Below are 20383 nucleotides of genomic sequence, written 5' to 3'. Positions count from 1 at the left end.
AAATGAATCACCCAGAGGATCCTGTGGAACAACTCTCCGACGAGGAAATCGAAGACAAGGAAGCCAAAGTTGAAAAGGAGGGAATGAAAGAGGTGGATGAAGAGGAGTATGACGATGAGGAGGATGATCAGCCTAGGTGTGGCTGGGGTTACCTCCCAGACGTGTGTTTGCGTCAGGTCTTCTGGTGGCTGCGAGACCGTGACCGTGTCCGAGCCATGCTCGTCTCCCGCCACTGGCACCATGTGATGCACTCGCCCTCCCTCTGGAGAGTCCGGACCTTCAACTTTTCCGGACGCATCTCACGCACGCGGCGCTCAGAGCTTGAGACGGCGGTCTGCTATGCCAAAGCGTACGGCAACTACCTGGAGGACTTGGAAATCCGTTTCTCCCACCCCCTCAACTCCCTAGTGTCCCGTCGCTTCCAGCAGACCTTGAGGACCTTCCTGGCGGCGCTGCGCAAGACAGGTGGCCGCCTGCGCTCCCTCACCATCAACCACATGGAGCTGGACCGCGTCGTCTGGTGCCGCAGCGTGAGGAACGGCCTTGTCCGGAGCCTGACCTTCTACCTGAGAAGGGAGGGCTCTCGCCTGGGCCACCTGAGCCTGCGGGGAGCCCGGCTCAACCTCCCCCAGGGCCTGGAGGTGCTGGAGGCCGTGGCTGCAGCACAGCAGCATGTCCACCTGGGCCGGAGGCCTGGCATCATCAGCCTGAACCTGGAGGATTTTTTCTCCCAGCCGCTGGCAGTGTACGATTCTCCAGGTTTCGCCCATGTCATGAACAGGTACAGTAGTGGGCTCGAGGACAAAGTGAAGGGGAACAGAAGTGACCATTTCCAATGTATCTCTTTTTCTGTCGGGACATTGATTTAACCGTTTATTGCAATAGAAATAGGTTTGTCTTTGGCGTTGTGGTTATCTAAGGGGGGAACCTACCTTGGAGCATAGCTAACAAGGCACGAAGATATACAATAATAACAAGGCAGGGAGCATAGGAATCTAAGATCCCCATGTGGTGACACATCAGCTGATGAGATGACGTGCTGGCCGAGCCATGCCAGAACTATCTCCGCCAATATATTGTTTTCATCTACTTCTTCCTAGGTTCAGAGGTCTGTCCACCCTCACTCTGAACTACAGCTGTGTGTCTGATGAACTGCTGGCTGCTCTTTCTGTGGCGTGCCAAAACCTCAGGGGTGGGGGCTCCCTGCGTACCCTCATCGTGCGCTGCCACGTACACGAGCCCCACCTGCAGATTATCTCGGGTGATTCCTGGGTCCACCTGGCCCGCCACTGTCCGGATCTACGGGTCCAGATCACAGTGGAGCGGATCCTGAGCCTGAGTAATCTGAGCCAGATCCTTCTGAAGGAAATCCCTTTGAGATCTCTCAGCTTGACCAGCTGCTACTTCAGTGAGCAGGACTGGAGTGTTAAGCCTGCCCTCTCCAGCATACTGCCCTGGTACGGCCATTGCCTGCAGGTCAGTGGATGGGGAGGCTGTTGACGTGTTAAATGCGTACTGTATATTTGGGTCATACCTTACCACCAATACATACAGAACAGATATTTGGTGGTATCTATTCTATTTGTTTTATTTTATTCACAGGGTTTGTTTGTCTACGCTTTTCTCACACTGTAATTCTAAAATGCAGTGAACACATTATAAATCAATGAAACAATGATGAACAATGAATAAATGTATATTTCAACTTCAACTCTGTTTGCATTTCTTTTTTCTCCTGCTGTCTCTTTTGTGTATCTATCTGGTGTAGAAGTTGACCCTGGACCTGAACAACAGTCATGAGAGTGTGGACGAGGAGATTCTGGATCTAGTGCAGCTGTGTCCACGGCTGGTCTACCTCAAGGTCTGGGCCTTCCTCCATATCAGTTTCCTAGACTTCCTGCTGCAAAAACGCCTGGATAAAAAGTGTTGCCTCAGGACCATCAAGGTAAAAGAGGGGCAGATCTGGGGGGAACTGGTATAAGGAAAGGTCAAACCACTCCCCTAGCATGCAATTGGCAGGGCAGCTGGAAAAGAACTGTTTGATGTTCAGATTTTAAGTTTACCTTCAGTTGCCTGTTGAGGAACCCAACCATAAAATGTTTTACCAGAAACCTCATCTCAGATAGTTGTGGTAACACATTGAGGTACTCAAGAGACCCAGACTGGTCCCAGTAGTTCTCACAGACTTACAAATGTTCCTGCCTTCAGGTGCGTATCTACACCAACAAGTACGAGACCCATGATGAGGATGAGCAGTTGGAGGAGGTGTACTCTCGCTACAGGCAGCTCATCCACTCAGAGCTCAACTACTTTGCCGTCTCCTACCCCATGCTGTGACCCCTGACCTCTCAGACATTTTGTATTCAGTAGCCAATCACCAGCCCAGGAAATACGATGCAGGAAGCAGATACTTAATTTCATGTGCATGTCCTTGATAAACGACACTCAAACAGGCTTACACACACCCACACATTCACCTGGTCTGTTTCTCTTTTACATTATGTTTACAATCCCCTGATTAGACTAAGATATATTAAAGTTACAGCAAACACAAAAAATGCAAAAAAGCATTAGAGGAGCCTCTTTTTAATGGTATATTCATATCTCATTGTTTATTGATGAATAAAGACACTGTAAGGCCTGGGATCTGACCCCCTCACACTATATAGAGTCCCAGACAATATTTCAGGAACCCTGGCTGCTCAGAAGCTGTGTATTGCCACAGGCTGGCGCAGCTGGGTGCAGATGACCTCGTCAATGTAGAGAGAGTGGGACTTCACCTGGACCTCCTCTTCCAGGCTTAGCTGGCTGCGGATCAGGGCCTTCAGCTCCATATCCGACAGGGCTTGTGCCTGGCGTAACCTGGGAGCAGGAGATCAGGCGAGTGGGGTTAGAGGGACAACGTCACCCATCAGACACAAATCTGAAATTGACCTAACCATCTTAAGCAGAAAGTGAAAATAATGGTTTTTAATGGCAAATCGTTCAAGATCTTTAAGAGAGGCACCAATCCAGTTGTATCTGTGTGAGACCCACAATGTGGATTGATAACCAACCATGAGAGGTGTAGTCTAGCTACAGGCAGCTCATCCACGCAGAGCTCAACTACTTTGCCTTCTCCTGACCCATGCAGTGACCCTTAACCTCTCAGACATTTTGTATTCAGTAGCCAGCCAAGGAAATGATGATTCAGGACGCAGATACTTACCGTAAATTTCGGACTATAAGGCGCACTGTTATATAAGCCGCAGCAGCTAAATTGAATGATGTGAACATATATAAACAGCACTGGACTATAAACCGCAGGCGTTTTAAGGTTTAATTACCATATGTGATTAGTTGTCAAGAAAGAGATGGCTGCTTGAGGAAGCTCCCATTTATTAGACGTTAGCCGTTAGCTGTAAAAATCCATAGATTAGCCGCACCGTTATATAAACCGCAGGGTCGAAAAATGCGACAAAAGGCGCAGTTTATAATCCGAAAATTACGGTAATTTCATGTGCATATGTTTGATAAACAACACTCGGGGTAAATAGGCTGACCTGTCGATGTGAGCCATGAGCTCCTGGACCTCTTCCAGCAGACGGACCTGGACCGGGTCATGGCACAGCTCCCAGCTGGGCCTCTGGCTGCGGGCCATGAGGCGGGTCTGGGCCATCTTCAGGGGGGCCTCCTTGTCAGCGATGGCCACATGCAGGGCCTCCAGGTTCTTCTCCTGGCTGGAGATCTCTGACAGCACCTGCCAGGGGGAATTTAATAAAATACAATTATTTTAACACAATACCATTCAATACAATGCAGTACAATGCAACAACAGAATGTCCATAGAATATCCATCTGATAGCAGCCACAGCCTCTTGTGTTCTATAATAGAGCATCCATCAAGATACAATCAACAGCTAACTGCTTCTCTTCTCTAATAGTTTAACACGATAAACTAATGATCACAGCATACTGTACAAGTAACAAAAAGTGGAGCAGTGTGACCTTGGCCAGATGGTCCTCCAGCTGCCTCTTGGTGGTCTTGCTCTCCTGGACCTGCAGCCGCAGGGCCGTGCTGGTGATGTGATGCTGCCTGCTTATGTCCGCAGCTGTCTGCTCCAGCAGGCTGTCCACCAGGGCCCGCAGTGACATGGAGTTGTTCTTCTCATGCTCCGCCTTGGTGATGTTGATGTTGGAGAAGTTCTCCCACTCCTCTGGGGTCACTGTGTTGCTGGAGGAGACACAAGGTTAGTGTTTTACTGTCTATTCTGTTCAATTTATAGAAAGACAGCAGGGATGATGGACAGAGGAGGAAGAAGCTTATCTGGTTGATACCATGGTATTGTGATCCCCGTTTCCTTGGGACTGTCTTCCAGGCTAGAGGAGTTGTTGGTGAGGATGGAGCAGAAGTTGTCAATCCTCTCAGCCTGGAACTTGTTTATCAGGTCCTTCTCGAGGTGGTACTTAGCAGAGCGGTTCAGTCTGGGGAAACCAGAAAAACACACGCCTGCTCATGGGTCTGCTCTAGCCCCTCCTTTCTCATCAAATTAAATGATATTAGTGAAGCCCTTTTTACAAGTAATATCACAGAAGGCTTCACATTTGCCCATAGAACTTCACCTAAACCATCCCTAAAATCTTCAAAAACAAGGACAAAGTTGCAGGAAAACTCAAAAGAGGAAAAATGGAAGAAACCTTGGGAGAAGCAAATCAGAAAAGGATCCCCACCTCACCCCTTCTCTCTATCTTGTCTGCTGATTGGTCTATTCCTGTCACTCCCCTCTACTACCTTATCTGCTCATTTGTCTGTTCAATGGTGCGCTTCAGCAGAGCCTCCACACCCTCGATGACTTCCCTCTCCTTCATCAGCTCACGCTCCACCTCGTCATGCACCAGGTCGATCGCCACACGCTTCTGTCTGTTGACACACAAACACGGGACGGAAACGGTAAAGCCTCTGTCTGACCTGTATGTCTGAACCATCCAGTAGTCAGTTGGGGACGAACTGCACACACTGTGGCTTGGGGAGAACAAATCTCAAAAACATACACCCTTTATCCTGATAATGCTGGTAATGTAGTAGCTTTAACTACGTCTGACTGAATGTCTGGTTTACTGAAAGGTCTGACCCGTAACCTCTCTTCCAGGCAGAGCAGAGTGACCCTAAGGGGCTCAGCACAGCTTTCCAGGGCTTTCTCCACACGGCTCTTGAAGATGATCAGAACCTCGATCTCCTGCACTATTTCCTCCAGCTTCTGGTCCAGCTCCTGCCTCCAGAATTTGATGTCATGGATTCTCTGCTCTGGACACACACAGGGACACAAGGGAGAAAAATATGGCTGTGGTGAGTATTTGGAAATAACATTTTGAACAGTGTAATGATTCTTGACCATGCTATGGGTCCTATAAGGCTACAAGTCTTACCTAGTCTCTGGTTGGCATCCCGCTGCATGCGTTTGGCCGTGTTGTCACTTTCCTCCATCAGTCTCTTGCTCTCTGCTATCAGTCGCTCTGAGCGTGCCCGCTCAGCCTCTGCACTCACATACTGCAGCTGGTTGGCTAACCTCCACTCTGGGGGCATGAACTTCTGTGGAGGTCCCATCAGTCGAGACATCCTCCACTGTTGGTCAGTCAGAGTCTAGGCTTATGGTTGTTGATTAAAGCTGCAGTAGGAAATATTATAAAATACATTCTTATATGAAAAATAGTGCCCCTAATTATTGTCTGAACTTCTGCACTTTGACTCGAGTTTAATTAAGAGTGGTTTCACAAAATAAGCCAAGAAGGAAAGGCTGCCTTGCAAGGCTAGAACAGGATTGCTGAAACAAGGCTGGAAGGAAGTGGGCATTCCACACACATAAACGACATTCTGCTGGTACTGATCGGTACTAATGATAGGTAGTGTAGCTATCATAAGTGAGGTTTTACTGTCTTACACTTCTTCGTGAAGTAAATGGTTAGTTCAAGCTACCCTCAAGACTATGGTAGGCTAATCCAAATTGTACTGTAGGCTACGAAAGATGGGCTACTGTACTTGGCTGATATAGACTATGTGTATTAACAGTACTGTACAGTACAGTTAACCTACAGAAATGTGTCACACTAGTTTTTAGCTAGATGGCTGATAACAGTAGCATTTCAAAAGTAAAAAACAAACAATAATGCCACAAAATGTGTTATCAACCAAAACCGTGCTGTACCAACCTTTCTTATACGCTGGTACCGTTTCGTCTGTTGTAATATAGAAGTTGCTACTCATCGATGACGTCTCTCGGTATCTAAACAAACGGTTGCTACAGCAACACAACACATCTTTCAACTGGGCGGAAACAAGTGCTCATATTGGAAACGCTACAGCCTTGAGATCTTGAGTATATTCGTTGTGTTGTTTGCTTTCATAAAACTATTAATAAGTTATTTTGTTACAGTACGTTTATTTGCATACATTCACATACATTAAACAATAGACCACTCCTATAACGTATTAAAAAATAGAATACAGATAAAGTGACAACAAGTAGCAGTAATCTTTCCAGTAAAATATAGCTAGAAACATTTCCTGCAAGCTTAAAGAAAATACAGATCTGATTAAACTGAAACAGATTAAAGTTAAGTGCCTTCATCATTGTATGCATATCTACTTGCATGTGCAGAACAAGCAAACCTACCTACATCCTGTATATATTCAATCCAAAAATAAATAATCAAATACAAGTAAGCACTATACCAAGACATTGAGCATCAATGTCTATTACTTTAAGGCACTTGCTGAATCTTCTTAACCTTTGTTTACTCAACATCCAGTCTTATAGGCCTACAGTACATGGAAAACAGTCATATCAGTAACTTTTCAATGTATAGGACATGGTGAATACAAACATTAACAATTTGTGCAATATATTTCTCTCTCTCATATATATATATATATATATATTAATTAGAAGATAACTGGCAGCAGACTAATGCCAGAAAACACATGACCTGGTACTAAAATATGTTTAGGTTGCATTACTAACATTATGACATGATTAAAAAAAGATTGATTTTCCTAGTCAGTCAGCAAGGTCTCGGAATCCAATTGGACAATTACTTCAAATCTGTGCACTGAACTCTTAAAAAAAAAAAAAAAAAAGTATAAATAGAGAACATTTATTTGAAAATAACATTAAAACTGACCAGACAATATCTGAAATCTGTACTCTGTGCAGATTCAGTTGAATCTGCCTGGAGTGCAGGTATGTGGGGACTATTTTAAGGTTTTGGTTGTGCGAGCTCAACAGAGTGCTGATATATTAGAAAGGATCTGAACCAGGTTCTTTTGTGATGTCTCAGCAGCAATAGAGCGAACGGCCCAGAAGAAAAGTGAGGAGAGAGCAAAGAAGACAAGATGACTGAGAGCAAAATCCCATACTGATACTGAAAAAGTAAAGAGAAGCAAGAAAAAAAAATAGTGGAGAGAAGGTAGAAGCGGAAATGTAACAGTACTGACTGCCTTTAAGGCCATTTCTGGTCCTGCAAGCTCTGTATATGAATCATCATCACACATTCTCACTCAAAATGTGCCTCCCATCTCATTCCGTATAGTAATAGATGAGTGGTAGAGAATCATAGCACTTCAACAGCACCACAGTGCTTTAAATTAACTGTCTGTTAGCTTGTCTAGCCAGTTGACGTTGTCTGGAGCCATGCCCATCTCGACAGTTACTTTAGACTCATTCACCTAAAGAAACAAAGAACAACAAGAAAGGCCCCCATTACCATGGAACAGGACAAGACTGCAGAATGTAGATGGTACTGTAGTCAATATGACAGTATTTAAAACCCAGTTTCTCTGTTTGTTTCTCTCAACAAACACACATGCCTATGTGCACATACACCCACACTGACCTTAAAGGGGGGGCTGATGCCAATGATGCACTGCAGAGTGCTGCTGTAGTAGCAGAGGACACACTCTCCTCCCCTCACCGGGATCTCTTCCTTACTCACATACACCTGGAGGAGTGCAGGGAAAACAGTGTCAATACATGCACCTCTACTGAAGACATGCACATGCACACTCGCACACCAATACACACGCCTCTACTCAAGTTCACACGTGAACATGGATACACACAGAAAGACAGACAGAGGCAGTACCTGTATGACCTCATCATTAAAGGAGACCTGGTCATCTTTCACCCAGGTGTAGGTAAGGTAATCTGACAGGCATGTGAATCCCACCTGGAACACAAAAACAATATATCCCTTACCCCACTGGAGCAAAAACCCATACTTGGAGGACCAGGGAGGGAGTCAGGTGGCTGAGCGGTTAGGGAATCGGGCTAGTAATCAGAAGGTCGCCGGTTCGATTCATGGCTGTGGAAATTACGTTGTGTCCTTGGGCAAGGCACTTCACCCTACTTGCCACGGGGGAATGTCCCTGTACTTGCTGTAAGTCGCTCTGGATAAGAGCGTCTGCTAAATAACTAATTGTAAATGTAAATGCTTGGCTTTGATGGGCGGGCCAATTATCTGACCTTGTAGAGGCCAATCCAGTCCCAGGTGCTAGAAGGGAAGGGCTGCTGGGGGCTGTAAACTGCCATGGCGTCCATGTCAGCGCTCCAATCCCCCTCAGCATAAACACGCACCAGGGGAGTCTCATACATTTTCTTCAACTAGAGAGGAGCGAGAGATCAAGAGAGAAGGAAAAACAGGCTGAGATGAAAGACTTTACCTTATGGCGTGCCATTCACCAGAATTCAGTAAACACATATAAGCAGCCAAGGAATGGGAACTGTGCCTCACCTCCAGGGTAAAGAGGCCTATGACAGGTTTGTGGTCGCTGATGCGGTACTCCATGTTGCTGATGTATGAGTCTAGCTTGACTTTCAGAGGAAACTCCTCCTCTTCCTCTGTTTGCACTGAAACAGCTGGCTTCTTGTCCAATCCTGAGTCCTCATCCTCCCGGTCGCTGGGCAGGGCTTTGGGCTTCATGCGCCACAGGATTCTGTCTGTCCAGGCAGGCTTACGTTTCTTCCCGCTGGAGAGTGACGGGGTGGGTCAGAGGGAATGATGGAGGCAGGGAGGACAAGGGTGGGGGAGAGAAGGAGAGAGATAGAAGCAACTTAGCACATTACACAAATTTAGAAAGTTTGCCTTTGTGGACATTTCAAAGCATTTCCACAATACTGATGTGGCCAGCGTGAACAGGTACAATTAGGGTGTCATATACCAACCAGCTGCACCTAATGAGTGTTAGCCATGCAAAAGCTAATGTCGGTCTCCAGCCAACAGACTTCTCAGGGTTGGTTGTGTTCTAGAGGCCACTATTCTTGGAGGCTAGACAGGCCATTCCACAACTCTTTGCAAAGATAATCCGTTACTTTGCAAATGTCTTTGTGGGTTGGCCAAGCGTACTCTTCAGAGGTATTACTGCATCTTACAGTTAAGATAGGACATGAGAAGGGAAGAAACAGCTGTGTGAGTATTGTAAGTCACAGGTGCTTCCAACTTGTAATTGCCAAAACAATTAACCTTTTTCATGGACATTTTGTTTTAGAAGTATTTTTTTTTAGTAGCCTAGCTCCACTGCAGGTTTAGGAAAATACCATAACTCATACTGGGGTCAGGGAGGTTAGAACAAGGAAGGGGAAGAGGTGGGGCTTTGAAATCTTACTCAAGAGCAAACCATGTCCCGTAGGGCCTGTGAAGTTGAGAGAGAGCAGAGTTTGAACATGTGAGAATGTGTGTGTGTCTGTGGGGGGGGGGGGGGGGTCCAGAGAGAAGGAACAAATGAGAGCAAAAAAAGGTGTGTGTATTACAAGTCACCTGCTGTCATAATTGTCAGAGAGCCTGTCAAACTTGAATGTGGGCTGGAAATCTAGAGGTCCCTCCTCAAACTCCTGGAGCAGTGGCTCCTTCTTCTTCATCATGGTCAGCTGACCAAACGCCGCACACAGACCCACAGGTTAGTGGAACAATATGAGCAACACAAACATATAGCAACAATCAAATACAGGGGAAAAAAGCTTCATCAAGGGAGAAAACGTAAAAACAGATTAAAAAGGGGGAAAAAGATCACCGTCATATATGGGGTGTGTGTGGGTGTGGGTGTGTGTGTGTGTGTGTGTGTGAGGTCTGACCTGGTCTTTGCTCCACAACAGGTTAAAACTCTGACTGTTTATGCAGGAGCGTAAGAAGTGCATGCCGTGATCCTGGATACGGAAGTTCAGATCCCCCAACCAGAAAACCAATCTGAAAGAAGGAGAGATGGAGGTATAAAGGTGAGGGAAAGAGGAGGAAAACATGTGAAAAAGAGAGACAGAGAGAGAGGTTGCAAGAATAAGAGAAAGTACACAGACATTCTAATATCCTCAGTCTACCTTCCTGAAACAGTAGCAGTGTCTACAGAGAACCATGCAGTCATTATGCGACCCAGCAACTTCCCTTTGTTCTTAATTGCGTTGTACTGACTTGTGATCGAGGATGCAAGGCGTCTTCTTGGCGTGGAAAGTCTGTCTGTCCAGAATGTACTCAAACTCGTCAACGCGTTCCGTGGCATACTCCATATGAGCGGCCAAGTGGCAGTTCAGGAAGCAGATCATGTGACCATAGAAGGACAGGCGGATGGACACGCCCCCTTTGTTCCCCTGTGAGATTAAGGGTGGTATTGGAAGTGAAGTCTGGGTCAAAGAAGAGTGCTATGTCAAATTGAAATTATCAATCTATACCCTTATTTAAATGAATGAACCCAAGCATCTCATATATAATGAGCAATACCTATTTTCTAATAGCAAAACAGATTTTTCTCACATGCATTTTATATATATATATGTGTATGTGTGTGTACAGTATATGTGTGTGTCTTACCCAATAGCCAAACATTCCAGTGCGTGTGTATGTAGCCTGGATGTCTTTAATGAAGGGAATGTGAATCAGCTTAGAAAAGAACAGCAATAAGAGGCCCTGCATTCTAATGGACGACACCTGCAACCCAAACACACACAATCACACAGGTAAGTGTTCAAGTTTGACCACACACCTTTGTCCTTTCCATCCCTCTCCTGTCCACTAACTACACACAGGTGCCATTGCTTGACAGGATTGTTGGTGGAGATGAACTAGGTCACGTGACCAGGCCCGGGGTCAATTCTCCAATACCTTCATATAGCCTCGTCCTCCTAAGGTAGACATGAACAGGTGGCTCCAGGAGTCGTCAAATGCCAAGTCTGAGACGAACCTGTGAGGAGCAGCGTATACCTCCTGGAGACTGGAATAGGAAACACACGCTAAGACACCAAGCCATACTATGTTCATATGTCAAACAGTGTTCAGGCTATTCAGGTGTTGGCGCCGCATAAAGTCGAACACACGTAAAAAGATAGTTCTAGCGCCTACCCATCTAATCACAAAAAGATCTGGTGTCTGCCTAGCCAATCACAGAGATGGTGGAGGTGTCTTCCTACCCAATGACATAGAGGTCTGGTGTCTTGGGGGAGTTAAGGTGAAGCAGGGAGGTGACATCATCAGGAGGGTCAGCAGAGGCAACATTCCACGTGACCATGTGCAGTCTAGAGGAAAGATGACAAAGAGGAATAGTGAGATGCTTAACTTTGATGAGACACATGGAACTGTTGAAGGCAAACTTTACAATCAAACAGAAAATACATTTAACAGCCTTATTCATGTAATCATGTCATTTTTCCATGAAAAAACTGAATCACTTCTTTGTCTAGAACAGAACAACCATGACCACCATCAATGCCTCTAAACTTGAATGACAAAATGAGACATTTGAGTTATTAGACTCAAATCCAGAAACATTAGCATACACAAACAAAACTCTGATCCTCTCCCTTGACTCAATAGCCCAAGCCTTGTCTATTTCTAATACAGATAGACATCAGTTGATATGATGGCAAAATTTGTGATGATGAGTCTGTCTCAATTGACAGAATAAGGTCACCAGCTCAGACAACAACAATCAGGAGGAAGCACAAACAGAATGACAGAAGCAGATCAAAAGAGAATGGAGTAAAGCTGGGTCTTCAGGAGAAACCTCTTCACTCGATCTCCACCTGAAAGGGTCTCTCTTGATGCGACCAGCCTTCTTTCCGCAGATTAAAAAGGCATTGTCCAAGGTTCGGGCCACCTGATCGTGTAGCTTGTCGCTGGGGTCCAGGTCATCCACGCAAGTCATTAGCTGGGTAAGGCGCTGGCGCAGTAGCAGGCGGCTGCCCGTGGATTGAGTGTCAGCGCTGGCCATGCTGTCAGAACGAACGCGCCCCATGGTACCAAACAGATGCCGGATCTCATCCATTGTGGCTCAGGCTACTGGAGCTTAAACTCAATAACTGGGAAGATTCACTACTGGGTCCAGATGGGCAGAGTGTTCCTTATTTTTGGTTCTCCAATAGTGAAGTGTACAGAAGCTAGCTTCTTATAAATAAGAACCGCTCTTTCTTTTGCAGTTTAATCCTCAATTAAAATAGTATATTCTCATTAATATACTTATTTTTGAAGTTACAGGAGTTAAGTATATGACAACTTGATTTCCGAGGCATAAATAGATTCTAGTGGTCTCCTGGCCATGTCCAGTCCCAGTGGCTGAAGGTGGAGTGAGGAAAGGTGAGTCCCAGTTGGGGTTTTGGAGGAGGACCTTGGGTGGGCTGAATGGGGTCATGTGTAATCTGTCTCTGAGAGGGTCCACGTGAGAACAGTGCAAATAACGTATGAACCCTTTTACAAGGAAACAGCCCGATGAACCTGTAATCACTTTACTCAACTTTATTTCGACATTAAGAAATCCGAGGAGAAAAAACTCGGAATGCCACGACAATCCCATAAACTTTAACTCTAAGGGGTGGTTATTGCATGATAAAGGTGTAGGCTAAACTTTCCTCTGGGGAAGAAAGAGTTCCCATGTATTTGCTAATAAGAATGGGAATGTGTTGGGCAACTTAATCACCATCATTCCAGTCTTGTTAAGCCCTAAGCTTTGTATTATAGGCAACCAGACTGAAAAATAGAACTCTACGTGTTTTTCTGATATTCTCGTTTATACACTGGTCTTCCAATAAGATTTAGTACAAGTACAGACAACTTACTACGACTCTATGCAGCAGTTGCTTAACCTTCACGTTTAACCACAGGTTGTCTTGTAGACTTGACTGGCAAATGCAATTCATGAACATTACGTGAGCAGTCAAACCTGAAGGAGTCCAGACAGCAGTCCTTCCCGGGCTGACTGTTTTCTGGACGTTGGGCTGGCCATTACTTTCCATCTTCTTACCAGCTGCAAAATCACACACCCACAATGGAGTTAGAATGAAAAGTTCTGAGAAAGAATTAACTAGATTTGCTTAATCCAGCTTATGTTAGCAATAGGAACCTTGTACGGTGTGAGCTTGACACATCCAACTCTTTTTGCGCTTCAAGTTACACTAAATTAGCATTTCCTGCTGGCTTCCTGTAGTGAAGTTGGCGCTCACAGAACCGCTAAACTAAAATAGCTAGCTCTAGCTATTAATCTATTGATAATTATCTAGTGGTAAGGTCATATGAAGTTAACTAGCTTAGCTAACTAGTGACAAAGTTACGACATAATCGTGTGTATTACCGCACTTCAGATGAGAATTAATTCCCCTGTTTGACTTGCATGCGGACCAAACCAGGGATGTTTTCTACTACGATACCAAATGGTAGTGATAATGGTCTGCTGTTTTACTTTGTTTACCTCCTCTCTTCTTCAGGGGTAATGGGTCATCCTGTTGAACGATAGCGCCCTCCTGGTAATGTATGGAGAAATGCTTTTATTTCTGAGAACCTTTTGCATGTTTGGGATTTCAACATGATCTGCAAACGAGCTCTCTCTCTCTGTGATCCTAATAGGGTCACACAATATCACTTAAAAACTATTATGAAAAAGTGTGGCGGCTTGCATTAATGCATGGTTTTCTATTGCATGGTTTGAACAGATGTAGCCTACTTTAGTTGGTATTTTAAACCCTTCCTTTGGAGTGTGGTGAAACAGTAAAACTAAACCTAGACAGACAAATCACAAGAGATTAACTGTATAAACATTGTTTTTTTAATTGAATAATAACATTTCTTGTCAAAGTCATTGCACTGTAGCTCAGTAAAACACAGAAAATGAATTAAACAAAACAGGCCAACCTGTGAGTAAACACAGACTTTTAAGGATATGTTTCCTATTTTGTACTTAACTTACTTGCTGTTTCCCCACGTCCCAAATCATATAGCATTAGCACATGTGCCAGAATAGCAGAAAAAGGCTGATTGTATTTCTGACTGTGATAGAGAATTTAATTATGTCTATGTCACTTACAGTGGCACTTAGCTAGCGAGCATTTAGTTACCGTCACTGAGGACAATACTCCATAGACATGTGAATAATAAAGATAGGAGAGTGACACACGCAAAATATCTAAGAGAGCAGTAACTAGAAGTTAGTCAACATTGCTAACAACTTTGGTTGTGTAAACATATGGTGAATTGCAGACAATACAACAATACTAATCATAACAACACATAACTCTAAAACAAAATGATTCCCAAATTTAAAAAAAATATTGTGTGACTTGTTAGTGACATGGTGAAATCTTGTCAGCTTATCGGCCAGAAGGAGTTTGTACCAATTGTACACCATTGGATCAACAGGATTGTGTTGAGAGGAGTAGAGGTTGGATTGGGGATGCAGCTAAATGTTCGGGCCTTGTTGCTCTCCTGGGCCAGTGGTCAAGAACACAATGGGGGTCCCAGCAGATTCAGTCCTCCGCTACAGCCATGCCTTTGATTGGGTCTTTCACCCTCATCTAAAACACACATGCACACTTCAGTATTCATGAAATCCTTCAGCCATTAGTTGCCGTAACAGAGCAATGTTAAAGCTAACATCTATTATCATGACAGAACTGTAAGATGGAATACACAACTATTCTGTACAATACCTCATCTAGCTCTTTCTGGGTCTCCTCCTCCATCCGTCGAATATCATCCATGGTTAGCTCGATCCATTTATCTATCCAGCAAAACAGCTCTCTGTGGAAGTTTGTAAACAACCGCTTCTCTTGCTGAAAATCATATGAAGCAGAAGTTAGCCAACGAGGAAATATCAAGTCCAGGCAATAAAACCTTACAGTAGTGCATTTTCTATTCCTGATCTAAACCACTGGAGGACAGTAAACACTACTTGGCACCTAGAGTTTATAAACTCAGTCAGGGAGGTCACAGCAATGTAATGAGTCATGTTATTCAAGAAACTTCTGTGCAGCCTTCTTTTTCATAGCCAGGGAGGTTTTCATGTAACCACTGAATGGTCACACTAGTGTCATCGTGGACTTTGCCACCCCACAGTTACATTGCACCTCAATCCTCCAATGGGAGGGGCATTCATTAAAGAAGAAGCAGAACACTGGTGTCATAAAAGTCATAAATTCATAAAAACATAATATAACTAGCATAACTAACATAACATATGCTACAGTTCATTATGTTTGCTATTCTAGTTAAGGCTATTCTAAGCCACAATAAAAATACTTATTGATAAGTATGTCATGCATCACTGCAGACATTTCTTGCCGTACCCTCTGAATCAAGCTTTCAATCCTGTTCTGTAGACCAAACCACTTGAACTTGACTGTAACCAGCTTGTAAGCACACATGTGGGGGCAGCTAGTGTTGCTAGACAGCTCTTTCTACAGACAAACAGAATGACAAGTTAATAGCCTTCAGATTCCTGAAGAGACAAAAAAACATGAAATGGTTGTTTCTCTGGTCTGAGCATGTCACTTTGCGAAGAGAATGGCAGGGGAGAATTATGGGAAATACAGTACCTTCCAGTTAGGCCCCAGAGGACCCCTGCCTGTCTTGACTGACTTGAATGTGGCAGGGTCTTCCTCTGGCTTGTAGTCCTGTGAACACAAGAAGAGTTAATGATTAGAAGTAATAACAGTCTACAGGTACTAATTAAGACATGACAAGAGCAGGTTTATTAACAGATACAAACGAAGAGCACACAACTGCTCTTACCTTGGTCTCCACCTGGCTTTTGTCAGCAATGTCTATATGAATCACCTCCACATTCTTCCATATGTCTGCATCTAGTCCATGCACCTTCACAATACAGAAATATCAGCAAGAACACTTTAAGATTATATCAGAAGAGCTAGGAACACTGTCACACACCAATTCAGAGCCAAAGAGGAAATGACGATAGTGACTCACCAATTTGGATTTGATCCAATGTCTCCCATGCAATCTCCAGTTTAAAAGCAAACATATTTTAAACAAATGGCTAAGCTACACTGTATTGAATGCATTAACAGATTACTCACATTTTCCTGCTCTCCCATGTCAGGCTTGTGCCACGTCTCAATCTTAATCATGAAATTGTCCTTCATGAATTCATTCTGCAGAAGAATGAAGGAGGACGGAAGAAAACAGGAATGTCAACACACATAGAAACTGTTTAACAAGATTACATGACATTGTCAGGACCCGGGTTACAGTTCATCAGCTAAGAGACAGTGTAATAACAGCCCCTTGGGATTCAAAAGGACACATGTACACGCGCCACTCAAACACACACACATGCACAGTTTCCCACACACTTGAGATGTGTGCCACTGTGTAAAGTCAATCCTGTCAGCGTCTCTCCTTTCTGAAAGGCAAGGTTACCTTCTCGTCTTTCATCATGCTGGCCATACTGAGTGTGTGCATTTGTGTCGGTGGGTTCATGTGCGTGTGTGTGTGTGTGTGTGTGTGTGTGTGTGTGTGTGTGTGCGCGTGTGTGTATGTGGTGACCGTAATGTGTACATATGCCACCTACTGCACTGGAGAGTCCTACATGGAACTTGAACACAACCACATGACAACTGTGACTACTGGAGTGGGCAATCACACTCAACAAGAAACAGGATCTGTGCTGTGGATGTATAATAGCCATAACGTTACAAGTACTTACTTTTATTTTATGACCAAGTTTTTTGCTGTCTTTTGTTTAAGTTTCCCTGTTTTTCTTTGTTTGTATCTATGCATCACAGTAGTAATACACATGGATTAGAAGAAAGTAGTAAAAAAAAATTGACAGAGTAAACAAAACAATTAACAGTACTTACTGTAAGGACTAGAGTGGAAGGAAAGGTGGACATGGAAGAGAAAAAGAGAAGATACAAAATGTTCAGGATGATACTTAATAAACAACAAGATATCGGCCATCCTGGAATATTGATAGATCTATAAGACAAAGTCTATGTCTATGCATGTACACTGCATGTCAGTAAATTATTAAATGTGACTGTGTGTGTGTGTGTTAGAGGACTCACTTGTTCGACAGTACGGGTATGCATTCCAGGCCTTCTCATGGATGTTGAGAGCAGATGAGGGAGCAAGCAAGCGTACAAACTTTGGCACTTTACTGTTGAGAGATAGGAAATGTGAAAATGTAACATAATTTTATGACTAGGGTAATATAATAATTGTAGAATAGTCAGGATTTAGTTTGTTAGGTTCAATCTTTTCTGTTGAGCGAGCAGAAAGACCAAAGTATAATGACCGTGTGAGTTGTGTAAAATGATAATGCCATGCTATAGAGTAGTTAGGAATTACTTGTTTAAGTGGATTCTTCACTGTTACAGACACAAACAGGCCTGTCCTACCTCTGCAGATGGTAGATCTTGTGGGTGTACTGGCCTTTCTCTCCATCCTTCTCGTAGGGCTCATTGACGAGTACCTCCACCCCTTCTCCTCCTCCTGTTTCTTTCTTACTGGCCTCAGCTACAGAATAGAGCTGACCCACCTGGTACTGATTGTGGAAAGGAAAGAAGGAGGCAATTAGACATATTATAAGAAACATGCAAACTGTCCAAAAAATGAAGAAAAACATTATAAAAATGTAAACCCAGTCCGAATGATTGCCTAATTCTGTTATTGCACCACCAGCAAAGAAATCCTCAGAGAACTGCTTTGTTCATTCAGGCCGAAAGGGAAATATGTTGCATGAGTGTAACAGTGAATCATGAAAGAGTTGATTATCTAGCATTTTCAATTTTAGTTTTCCATTTAAACTCTGAAGGCCACTGTACACTGATTCTCAAACTACTCTGGCGGACTATACGTTACTTCCCTTACTTGTTTCCTCCAGTTTCTAGAACAGACCCTGAGTCTGCAAAATCTAGGAGTGTTAGCAAAGTCAGCAGGTATGAAGTTAAACAGAGAGACGGAAAGAGGGACAGTCAGATAATCAGACAGAAAGTCTGTCAAACAGAGAGACAAAAAGACTGAGTGTGAAGACAGAGGCAGCTTTGAAACTGTCATGTGCTGTCAATGTCATCTCATCTTTAGCATGGCTCATAGTTATACATTGAGTAGTCATTGGTGAGACATGGTAATTGAGGCAGCTCTCTCCAGCAGACCCATCCTATTTGAGAGGAGTGGCATTGGCCTTATTTAGGTGGCTATGTACTGTATGTAGATCTTTGAAGGTTTGGAATGTGACTATACATGTAAAACCAGTGGGTCCTCTTATTGTGATTGAGGGGAATACATGGCACATAGGACACAAGCCAGGTCTGCAGGTAGGCCCATTTATTTAAAGTACATAAATCTAATGTATTCATTAAATTTCAACAAAGGGGATATAGACCAAGATGTGATTTAGAAGAGATACAGTACTATTGGCAAAATCAGGGAAGGAGTCAGATAAAAAAGTAGGATTTTGAAACAGTGCGATAGATAAACACAGAGTTTCATTTGAAACAGGAAATACAAGATAAGAACAAGGTGTAGGAAATACAAAACTAATGTCTGGGAGGACAATGGGCTTCAAACTATATGTCCAGCTGGTTCCTTCAGAAACAGTGTTCTGGGCCTGCTGTAAAGAAGCTGGGCTCATAACTACCCCTGACGTGTCTCAGAGGGGTAACTGTGGTTGCGGTTGGAATGGAGGAGGTTATGACACAAAGATATTACATACTGCTAGCTGGGTCAAACACTCACCTCCTCCACTGATATAGGAAGGACGACTCGGCTAGAAGAAACAGATAAGACATGTTTATAGCCTCATCGCAACAGCACAATCGAACATACAAACACAGAGTACACACTGCTGTGGCTTGAAGCAAGCCTAGTAATTGTAAGAGGCATAGAGAACCACAGAAGACTGTTTCTGGCAGGGGGCAATTTGAATCATTGTGTGTGTGTGTGGGGGGGGGCGTGCGTGCGTGTTTCTTATGACTCTATACAATAGGCAATTAATAGGCATCTGTGCCCAGTTGAACAGTGTCTGAATATTTCATTATAACAGATCAGAGTGTAATGGGAGCCTTGCAAAGATGGGCCAACAGGTGGAACAGCAGTAGCCCCAGTAGACTGCATGCTAGGAAAACTCTCAGTCATACTGATGCTTAAGTTGTTGGCTTTTGTAAATTAACAACTATTTTCACTTGTCTTGATACATTGTTCACTCTCCACTTTATTGACTTATAGTGTAAGATCAGAAATCGTCAAGGTATATGAATGGGGTAGACATTCTTTAAAAATTGCCTAGTGTTGATTCGTGTACTTTGTACTTAAAGCAGGTGACTTCATGTCTTCACGAGTGATGAGCACATGACAGCATATTATAATCAATTTTCCTTAAATCTATCATTCCCATGGCCGTTTGAACCTCTGGTCTGTGTTGTTGACTGTTCATTCATTCAATCGATCTTTCAACTTCATCTCTCAACTAGCCTAGCCTACATGTAGGCTTAAGCGATATTAGTCTACACATTGACATGCAGGTGTGTCTAGATTTGTGACAACGCCCATTTAGTTTAAAGTTCTGTTCTTAAGCTTCATTCAAAAGAGAAGGTTTCATTCTTGAACGCAAAATGGTGTAAACGATGACAGCATTTTTTTCTCGAAGTAATTGACATCAGTCAATAAAACTAATAATCATTAAATTCACAACGGGTTTTAAATAATTACAAATACTTACAATTCCTGAATGAGCATGTTGGCTTTGCTGTCCGTAAAAATAGTTCTACAACATTGGGATGAGTTGAACACTCAATAAGCCTCCCAAGTTCACTGCGGTCCTTCCGTCTCCCACCCGTCTCCGTGGATTTGGCGTTGTGGGATTGTCTCGAAAGGCACAACAAGTTAGGAAGTGCTGTGAAGTCACACCCACCATCACCATAGTGGGTGTTGCTGGTGTGGTGAAACGTCAGCTGGGCCTACCTGCAGAACCTGTTTGAGTGAGAAGTAACTAGCCTACCTGCTTTAACAGGTCGAAGCTGGCGCGAACCCTCCACAGTGCACTGTTTACTATTCTGCTTCTGTGCGTCCCTATATGTGCATAGAGGAATGTTATAAACGGCTTGCTGTTGGGAAGTGCTGTTGTAAGCTACTGTGCGCTCTG

General features: G+C 43.8%; 4 protein-coding genes across 7 annotated transcripts in view; 1 reads left to right on the top strand and 3 right to left on the bottom strand.

Moving 5' to 3' along the window:
- LOC146257510 (F-box only protein 39-like) overlaps positions 1 to 2509 on the top strand; it is a 2725-nt gene extending 216 nt beyond the window's left edge. The window contains exons 1-4 of the mRNA XM_084674926.1: positions 1 to 781; positions 1101 to 1476; positions 1769 to 1945; positions 2209 to 2509. The exon at positions 1 to 781 is cut by the window's left edge and continues 216 nt beyond it. Coding sequence (XP_084531052.1) covers positions 3 to 781; positions 1101 to 1476; positions 1769 to 1945; positions 2209 to 2337 — 1461 coding nt within the window. The 5' untranslated portion in view covers positions 1 to 2 and the 3' untranslated portion in view covers positions 2338 to 2509. The remainder of the gene's footprint in view (positions 782 to 1100; positions 1477 to 1768; positions 1946 to 2208) is intronic.
- A 76-nt stretch (positions 2510 to 2585) lies between these two features.
- On the bottom strand, positions 2586 to 6285 carry tekt1 (tektin 1). Its single transcript, XM_084674422.1, has 8 exons — positions 6187 to 6285; positions 5407 to 5645; positions 5119 to 5284; positions 4772 to 4900; positions 4318 to 4464; positions 3988 to 4213; positions 3543 to 3739; positions 2586 to 2862 (listed from the first exon to the last, which is right to left on the bottom strand). Exons 2-8 carry the CDS (start codon positions 5594 to 5596, stop codon positions 2703 to 2705), a joined length of 1215 nt encoding a protein of 404 aa, XP_084530548.1. The 5' UTR covers positions 5597 to 5645; positions 6187 to 6285; the 3' UTR covers positions 2586 to 2702.
- Positions 6286 to 6396: 111 nt separating this feature from the next.
- On the bottom strand, positions 6397 to 13697 carry inpp5ka (inositol polyphosphate-5-phosphatase Ka). Of its 4 annotated transcripts, none has more exons than XM_084675136.1 (14): positions 13580 to 13697; positions 13172 to 13255; positions 11427 to 11531; positions 11122 to 11230; positions 10831 to 10947; positions 10435 to 10610; positions 10104 to 10215; positions 9790 to 9899; positions 9638 to 9664; positions 8767 to 9001; positions 8499 to 8636; positions 8119 to 8202; positions 7870 to 7974; positions 6397 to 7702 (listed from the first exon to the last, which is right to left on the bottom strand). In XM_084675136.1, exons 3-14 carry the CDS (start codon positions 11522 to 11524, stop codon positions 7622 to 7624), a joined length of 1392 nt encoding a protein of 463 aa, XP_084531262.1. In that variant the 5' UTR covers positions 11525 to 11531; positions 13172 to 13255; positions 13580 to 13697; the 3' UTR covers positions 6397 to 7621. The 4 variants fall into 4 exon arrangements, with proteins under 4 accessions (XP_084531262.1, XP_084531263.1, XP_084531264.1 ...); XM_084675137.1 differs by lacking the exon at positions 13580 to 13697 and adding an exon at positions 13352 to 13543; XM_084675138.1 differs by lacking the exon at positions 9638 to 9664.
- Positions 13698 to 14016: 319 nt separating this feature from the next.
- pitpnaa (phosphatidylinositol transfer protein, alpha a) lies at positions 14017 to 20318 on the bottom strand. Its single transcript, XM_084673680.1, has 11 exons — positions 19961 to 20318; positions 18979 to 19009; positions 17640 to 17785; positions 17307 to 17398; positions 17100 to 17107; positions 16317 to 16391; positions 16012 to 16095; positions 15816 to 15893; positions 15567 to 15677; positions 14931 to 15053; positions 14017 to 14795 (listed from the first exon to the last, which is right to left on the bottom strand). The coding sequence occupies exons 1-11, from the start codon at positions 19975 to 19977 to the stop codon at positions 14748 to 14750; spliced, it is 813 nt and encodes a 270-aa protein (XP_084529806.1). The 5' UTR covers positions 19978 to 20318; the 3' UTR covers positions 14017 to 14747.
- Positions 20319 to 20383: the final 65 nt, after the last annotated feature.

Source organism: Hypomesus nipponensis, chromosome 15, assembly GCF_054491055.1.
Source record: "Hypomesus nipponensis isolate SF chromosome 15, ASM5449105v1, whole genome shotgun sequence".
NCBI lineage: Eukaryota > Metazoa > Chordata > Actinopteri > Osmeriformes > Osmeridae > Hypomesus > Hypomesus nipponensis.
The sequence above is the reverse complement of the archived record's forward strand: the minus strand, read 5'-3'. Positions and strand labels throughout refer to the sequence as shown.

Coding starts and splice junctions, on each gene's coding strand:
- inpp5ka (XM_084675139.1), bottom strand. CDS start 12,280: ATGGATGAGATCCGGCATCTGTTTGGTACCATGGGGCGCGTTCGTTCT. Junction 10,216..10,434: donor CCTTGCATCCTCGATCACAA/GTCAGTACAACG, acceptor TCCTTCTTTCAG/ATTGGTTTTCTGGTTGGGGG. Junction 8,203..8,498: donor ACTGGATTGGCCTCTACAAG/GTCAGATAATTG, acceptor TTTGTGTTCCAG/GTGGGATTCACATGCCTGTC.
- pitpnaa (XM_084673680.1), bottom strand. Junction 16,096..16,316: donor ACATGGGAGAGCAGGAAAAT/GTGAGTAATCTG, acceptor TGTATTGTGAAG/GTGCATGGACTAGATGCAGA. Junction 14,796..14,930: donor CCCAGAAAGAGCTAGATGAG/GTATTGTACAGA, acceptor TGTGTGTTTTAG/ATGAGGGTGAAAGACCCAAT.
- tekt1 (XM_084674422.1), bottom strand. CDS start 5,596: ATGTCTCGACTGATGGGACCTCCACAGAAGTTCATGCCCCCAGAGTGG. Junction 4,901..5,118: donor CTGCTCTGCCTGGAAGAGAG/GTTACGGGTCAG, acceptor GTGTGTCAACAG/ACAGAAGCGTGTGGCGATCG. Junction 3,740..3,987: donor TGGAGGACCATCTGGCCAAG/GTCACACTGCTC, acceptor TCCCCCTGGCAG/GTGCTGTCAGAGATCTCCAG.